Source organism: Epinephelus moara, chromosome 10 (assembly GCF_006386435.1).
Source record: "Epinephelus moara isolate mb chromosome 10, YSFRI_EMoa_1.0, whole genome shotgun sequence".
NCBI classification, from domain to species: domain Eukaryota; kingdom Metazoa; phylum Chordata; class Actinopteri; order Perciformes; family Serranidae; genus Epinephelus; species Epinephelus moara.
Genome location: NC_065515.1, coordinates 13,898,797 through 13,906,823, shown reverse-complemented (window position 1 = coordinate 13,906,823; position 8,027 = coordinate 13,898,797). Strand labels below are relative to the sequence as shown.

Genomic DNA, 8,027 nt, shown 5'->3' with positions numbered 1-8,027 from the left:
GGGGGCAAACACTTTTTCACACAGGGCCATGTAGCTTTGGATTTTTTTCTTCCTCACTAATAAAACCCTTCATTTAAAAACTGCATTTTGTGTTTACTTGTGTTATCTTTGACTAATGTTTAAATTTGTTTGATGATCTGAAACATTTAAGTGTGGAAAACATGCAAAAAAGTAAGAAATCAGGAAGGGGGCAAACACTTTTTCACACCACTGTATATAATGTGTATTTCCATTGCAGGTCTGGTCTTAAGTTTCATATAAGGTGGTATTAAAAAGGTCTTAAAAAGTCTTATATTTAACTTAGTTACATCTGTAGACACTCTGCTAAAGCTGCTGTTAGTAACTTTCATCAACATAACTTTTTGTCATATTTGTTGAGACTGTCTCTACATCCACACAGGAGAACATGAGATGGATGATCTGTGAAAAAATCATGTCCCTCCTCCCAATTGTTTTCTTCTAATGGCATCTGCTAGAATCTACTGCAGCTCACAGAAAACAACCAATCAGAGCTGAAGAGTCTTTGATGCATCATGTCAATCACTTCTTATGTACTGAGGTCAAACTGTCAAACTAGGCATCGCTGATCAAATCTAAATCAAGATTCTGTTATAACATTGCCTATTTCTCACCTTAAATGTTTTCAGAAACCTATTTCAGTGTACTGTTTAGCTGTGAAATGAGAAACTTTGTGACCCACGCCGCCATGTTGGATACAGTTGAGCCAAGTGCCAAGCACCGCCCACCAGCTGAACCAGCTTTATCATTTTACAGCTAAACAGTACACTAAAATATGTTTCTAAAAACATTGGAGGTGAGTAAAAGGCAATGCAGAGCAGAATCTTGATTGATATTTTATTGCCGCTGCCTAGTTTAACAGTTTGATCGACATGATTGACAGCTGTGTTAGAGACTCCTCAGCTCTGATTAGTTGTTTTCATTCAAGTGCAGTAAGGCCATTAGAAGTATCTGTCTCATCCAGTGCTGTGTAAACATAGAGATAGTTTCAGTAAATATGACAAGAGGTTATTTTTATAATTTTGCTTATTTATATTTAAGAGAAGTGGTTGAAAGCTGAGGCCTGGAAAAAGCTAGTAAGTGGACTGTTGATGCAAATAATGATTATTTTCATTTTTGATTCATTTACCTTTTAATCTTGGTTAATCAATCTATAATTTTGTCTTTAAAACACCAGAAAATAATTTTAAAAAACAAGGTAATTTATTCTAATAGCTTGTTTTATTTTATTTGTATTAGTCTAACACCAAAAAAATGCAGTTTATTAATATAAATGACAAAGAAAAACATTAAATCCTCACATCTGAGGAGCAGAAACCATAAAATGTTTGATATATGTACTTGAAAAGTCTCTAAAAACTACAGATCGAATATCAAAATAGTTTATGATTCATTTTCTGCTGAAGAGTTTGTCTTTATGCTGCGTATGTGTCGACAAGCTGGTGAATGTGTTTCTCAGTTTGCTGTTGTTTTATTTATTTGCTGTGTTTTTCTTTTTTTTCAAAATCCGATGTATGTGTTGTTTAAGGTGTGAAGATGTTTCCTGTGCAATGCCTTGAGATCTCTCAACCTCAACACCTATGTACCTTACAGTCTCTTTCTCTCACACACACACACACACACACACACACACACACACACACACACACACACAGAAAAATACACAGAATTGTTTCAGTAGATAAGGGACTTTTATTCTCGTAGGTAAGGCACACACACACACACACCTGCTCATCTAATGAGAGCGCTATCACCTGGACTCTCCTGCCTCAATTAGCCTCTGTTCCTCTTCACTGAGGAGCACACACAGACAAACACACACACACAGACACACACTCATATTTATAGTATACACACAATACACTTCTGTCCCCGAGAGGACTTTGCCACTCTATGCTCTCCTGCACAGTGCAGCACTCAGCTCTTTAGCAGCATTAAATCAACAGGCCCAACCCACATATGGCACATCACATCACTATAAACTGCACTGGGGAAATCTATAGAATAGACACTTTAATAGAAATCCGAAGCTTGGATCTAATTTTCAATATGTATATAAAGAAAACAAAGACAAATCTTGCTGCTGTCGCACTGTCCTCAGACTCTGGTGAATCGTGTATGTATGACTATGTGAATGTGTGTTTGTGTGCGCGGAGTCATGTTAGTAGTGTGAAGCAGGCAGCGGGCGTGCTATCTCCCACCGGATCTTATCTCGGTGTCCAGATACAGGCAGGAGCTCTGCTGGTTTGCGAGGGCAGTGGAGAGGGCCGCTGCTTCAAGACAGTCACAGTTTCTTATCCACAAACGCCGCGCTGCACTGCACTTCACCGCGCTGCCCGTTGGCCTATTTCTCTGTCCGGCTATCGCTCTGTCTGTCTAAAGTTGGGAGGACAGTTGAGCGAAATGATTACATTATGCATAAAACATGCAGCGATGTCTAATCTTTCATTTCCCCTCCTCTGTCTTCTCCCCTCCATTCCTCTATTCTCTCTTCCTCTCAGATCCGATGGGAGAAGAACATCACACTTGGGGAACCTCCTGGATTTTTACACTCATGGTGGTGGTACGTATACGTTTATCCTCTTGCTTCTTCTGTCTCTTGACCACACACACACACACACACACACACACACACACACACACACACACACACACACACACACGTTATTTCAACAGCTCACATTCATACTGTGGAAGTACTCTTGATGGTCTGAAAGAATTTGCAGGGGTGGAGAGGGACAGTAATTGCAGGGAATGCTAAGTGCATCATCTCACACATGTTTAAGTGCTGTTATCTTTGCGTCCCTGTGATTGACAAGTGAGCTAACTTGCACGCTCTGTTATTTAAGCGGAACTGTTGTGTGTTCTTTTTTTTCAAAACCTCACATCCAAGTATGCACTATTCAGTCAAAGTCAAAATCAGAGACAGATTGCCTTTAGGTCCACGTCTGACACTGTGAACGCCCCCTCAGACAAAAAGGAGACAACGGCTGCCTCCTTCACCCCCCAAGTTTTGCATGTACAGTTCCCATGATGCTTTGGGATGTAAACAGGAAGTAGAATGCTGCCATGGATTCATTGAGCTGTGGGTTATAATTTAAGCCACTGTGTTTTAGTCTATGCAACACTGGTAAATTGTATCTGCTCTACCTATTTGTTAACAGTAACAACTGCACTTCAACATTGTCAGCCTCCATGCAGCAAGGCCAAAGTCAGTGTCATTTGTGGAGAGTGATGAGCTGCGTTCAAACATACTTCTCTTGGGTCGCTGTTTCTCAGAAGACACAAACTAATCAGTCGAGCATGGTGTGGTCACTTGGTCAATTAAAAAAGCCGACAAAAAAGCCGACAGCTGATCAGTTTAATCCCCTAGTGGCAAGGTGGTACAGTGGTTTGCACTGTCAGTTTTCAGCTGGAGTGTTCTGTTATTTTTACTCACTTATTATAAGTAATCAGTTGTGTAATGTATTAAAAATGTGAGGTAGTCTTTAGCTAATAAGTTGTATTGTGTCGTAGCTGTTAAATTTAGGTTCTCTTAACTCAACCGGTCTGTATTTTTTAAACATTTTGGCAAATCGGCACCTTTGAAAGTACAATGAATTAGCTTTTAGTGGTTCCTGATTGCAGTGTGCTAATGGATGAACAGACAGCTATCACTGGATTACTTTGATACTGGAGAGATTGAAGACTTGTTGATTCTCAGGCAGGTTCTGGAGTTAAAAGGCGTCCTTTCTATGATTTATAAGGAAATGTATGACTGTCTGCTTGTAATTGACATCAGAGACAATTATATATTCGGAAAGTGTAAGTTGCACTGAATCTACAGATATGTGTATCATGTCATGTAGTCAGATGAGTTATGACTCTTAAATGGACATCCAGTTTTGAGGGGTCTTAAAGTAACATGTGCTGGCTGTACGCCAACTTATCAAGCGATTTCACAGTCTCTGACAAATTTCCCAAATTGAAATAAAATCATTAGGGTTTTACCTTAGTTGGTGCGCACTCCCATGATCTTGATCATTTGATTTAACACACGTTTTGTGACAGGGAGGGGGGTTGTAAAACTGAGAAGAGTCTGTGTGTTTCAGTGTTTGGGGTGGACGTGTGGAATTGGCTGCGTGATGAGCTGAAACAAAGCACAAATATAAATCAGTTTTAAAAACTATACAAAAAAGATATTTTGGGCAGATGTATAGACGAGGAAAGATTGTGTTAAGGGTGCATATTTATTTGTAACATTTGGTGGTTCTTGGACTGTGAATAAACTGAATTTATAAATTATTTAACTGGGTGGTAAATAGACTGGGGATAGTTGTATATTAGTTGTAAATAAATTTGGGAATTTGTTGAAATAATATATGAGTTAAAAGGAAATGTAAGAAAGGGGTAGGGACAGGTGAGTTTTACTTCTACCTACTCCTTTTCGGACACTGTTATCTTTGTCTTGTTTGTTTTTTAGTACGTCTCGTCTTGACATTCTGACAAAATCAATCATGTTTAATATTATTGAAAGTTTTTAGTCCTGGCTCATGCAAATACCAAAGTTCAAGGATGTGACCATTGTCAAAAACCAATAGCTGCGCTCTGGGAAGCAGCAAATTGGGTAGACAGTTAACATGGAGGGGACTCTGAGGAGGTGCACATGAACAAGTCTCGGTTCTTTCAGACTGTGGAAAAGGAGGAGAAAATGGTGGAGTTGTGTAGTGTGGAGTTCTCGTTTAATTTGGCTTGTATCTAATGCACCAACCCGCACTTATTTTAGTGAGAAATCTTAATTATTGAATTGGTTTTGTCTCTTATTTCCACAGTTTCTTCCCACTAAAATAACACAGCTAACCAACAAAGGCTGGTAGTGAGTTGAGGTAGATGTTGTACGCAAATACAGTTTATCTTTTTCGATTACATTGATACTTAATCAACAAGGATACTGTCGACATGTAACGCCTTTTATCTTGTGTTTCAAGAGTTATTTGTTTTTGCAGACACATAAAGAATTGTTAATATATCATATTTCTGAAAGGGAGTTTGGTGTAATATTTTCCACCAGGAGCAGGATGGGAAATTATCTCAAAAGGAATCTATGGTTTTGCAAATAGTGACCCTGTAAGATCCCCAGTCTTTGCATAATTTTATAGTGTGTAACCAAAAACTTAGATCGTGTTTGGATGTTAGAGGGTTTCAGAATTTAGTTGCAAAGACTTTTTAAAGTCTTCTTGTATATGGTAGGCATTAAATGCCTCCATGAGCTGCGTGTCACAACTGCAGATTATGATGATACTATGATTACTAACTTCCCTTTTTTTTTTTTTAGAATAACCTCTCCCTTTCACCTCATGCAGTATCTTTGCCGCATGTCTGTCCTGTAACGCCTCCCCTCAGTTTGAAAATCTCAATTCCATCGTCTAGATCTTGAGACCTTTTAAACCCAGTGCTCCATTTAACAGAACAAGGCTCTGACGTGGGCTGTTCCTCTTTTCTTTCTGCGTCTTTAAACGATCTGTCAGATCTCTTAATGCTAGATAAATAGAGGACAGTGTTTTCTATCTGGCTGGAAGAACAGGGTCAGTGGGCTCAGGGCCTGACACGTACACTGTTTCTTTTTTTCTTCCATGTCTGAATTACAAGGAGTGGGAACACCCAAATGTAGGATTCCCCCCTTTCCTGTTGTCAGGCCAAGAGCTAGAAAATCCAACCTTAAAGGCAAAGAGGGGAGCAGACAGGCAGCGAGGAGGAAGCCGGGCAGCTGGAAAGGATGCAGACAAAGAATCAAGCAGGCAAACAGGCAGGGAGGTTGAGAGGCTGAATCCTCGGCAAGGCAGCACGAGAGGCAAAGAGAGCCAGGATAAGAGGTTTGACAGGGCCCGCTTTGTTTGTCATTCATGCTATCCTGCTCATCCCCAAAGCCCCCCGGCCGGCCCTGTGTAATAAACCCGGACATGCGGCTTCATTCATTCATCCTCTCTGGCCCCAGTGTGTGTTGTAATTGTGCAGCTTGTTGACACGGTTCATAATGGTCCTTAAAGAGCCTGGCTTCTCTCAACCTGACAGCTCTCAATTGGACAGCTACCAGTAATACTGACAGAGTGACATACACAAACATACAGCGCAGCGTAAGTTTGCTCTCGCCTCTGCCTGAACCAATAAGAGGGCTCAAGGAGACTGGCCCAGTGTGTGTGTGTGTGTGTGTATGTGTGTGAGAGTGGGAGACAGAGAGGGAAGCTGAGCGCTCGTGGTGTGTGTTCTGACTGTATTGATATATTTCAGCAGAGTGTGGGAGATGACCTAGTGTGTGTGTGTGTGTGTGTGTGCCAGAGAGCAGTTGGAGAGTAGGCTGATGATTAGCCAGGCTGAGTGGGGCAGGGCTCCGGTGTAGTATGACCTAGCTGAGGGGCGTCTGTCTGGGCCACGCAGCACGTGGACAGGGAGACTCGCCAGGGTTGGGGTCCGGGGGTCGGCTGCTCAGGGAGGAGGGGGGGGCGGAGTCCCCTGTCCACCCCTACGCCACCCAGCAAACCCCCCACCAACCTCCAGCCTCCCCCAAAACAAAAGCTCCAGATGGTAGGAAAGCCACCAACCTCCCTCATCCCTCACCCTTCGCTCCCCCTCCCTCAACCTTTGTCTGGAGGCCTGTCCCTTTGTTTGCGGAAGAGAGACCCCCGAACGGATTAACTCTTTGCATTCCAGCCTCTTTTGTGTTAAACAGCCAAATCTAAGACCCCGACCCTGCCACCACTCCGGCCCCGCCCCCGTCGTCCCCTCCTCAGCACCTCGCTGGGGTTTTCTTCCCTCCTGTCTGTGCCTCTGTGGCTGTTTCCTGTAGGATGGCGTTGGTGGGGAGTTTCAGAATGAGACCAGGGCTGTAAGAGGTGGAGGAGGGGGATGTTGGGGGAGGAAGAGGGAGCCTGGCGGTGGGGGTCACTCATCCACATCTGTTGTTATGGGTGGAAGGATAAAGAAAAGGCTCAGCGAGGGCTGCAGGTGTTGATTGTGTCATTAGCTCCCTCTCTATTGGCTGCTGCTAGTTGTCTCCTCCTTATCCCAAAATCGATTGCTTTAACCAGTTTTCACTGGATGGCCACTGAATCCTCTATACCCCCCCACCCCCCGCCTACACACACACCCCTCACACCAACACACAAAACATACACACACATAAAAACCTTAGCACAACAACAGTATGTAGAGGGATCCTCTGTGTGATTGCCTCTAGCTGAAATACTTGTTTGTGTGGGGCAGAGAAAACAGTGAGAGTACAGCCGTCCTCTGCTCCTAAATGTCTGGACTGCTCTTTATAAACACAGGTTTCAGACAGTCCTGTCCACCTCTCTCCTTCCCCTCTACTATCCACTCCTTAATGTATCCTCCTCTCCTCACGGCGTGTCGTTCAGAACGTAAATCGGAGCAGCTGAGTTTGAAAAACCGCCAGCCTCCTAGTTGTAGATGGACCATCACTGGCTGTTATATCTAAATAAAATCCAATTATAACACTAATACAGTCAGTTCAGCTAATTTAAAAGGAGCTGTACACGATTTGTTTGTATCTGGATTCACTTGTTAACAAACAGTTACAATCGTACAACACAACAAAAGACTAAATTAGGCCAGTGTGCCTACACGACCATGAAGGTGACCACCAAGGAATAATGTACAAACAGTCTTAAGTCAGAGTAACGGGAGGTTTTCTTGTTCCTCCCGTTCGTCTGACGTTGCAACAAATTTAATCCAATTCAAAGAATCAGAGACACTCTGAAAGCGCAGACTACAGGTGGAGCCTACTGGTGCACTTCTTGGGTATCCTGAATTATGAAAGTGTATCAGTGTTATCTCAACTTTGCAATTTCAGAAGCACTTTAGAAGAATTAAAGGAATACTTCATGCCACCAAATTACCATTTGTTTATCAATTACTCACCTCGTGTTACATTGAGTTTTTCAGAGAAAACAGAGAAAATTCCCGATAAATTGAAGTCTTAGAGTTCCAGTTTTACAACAGCAAAACTTTATTAA

The 8,027-nt window shown here is 42.3% G+C and overlaps 1 protein-coding gene across 2 annotated transcripts in view; it reads left to right on the top strand.

Moving 5' to 3' along the window:
* ssbp4 (single stranded DNA binding protein 4) overlaps positions 1-8,027 on the top strand; it is a 121,356-nt gene that overhangs the window by 19,082 nt on the left and 94,247 nt on the right. For both annotated transcript variants that reach the window (XM_050054531.1, XM_050054532.1), the window contains exon 3: positions 2,520-2,581. In XM_050054531.1, coding sequence (XP_049910488.1) covers positions 2,520-2,581 — 62 coding nt within the window. The remainder of the gene's footprint in view (positions 1-2,519; positions 2,582-8,027) is intronic.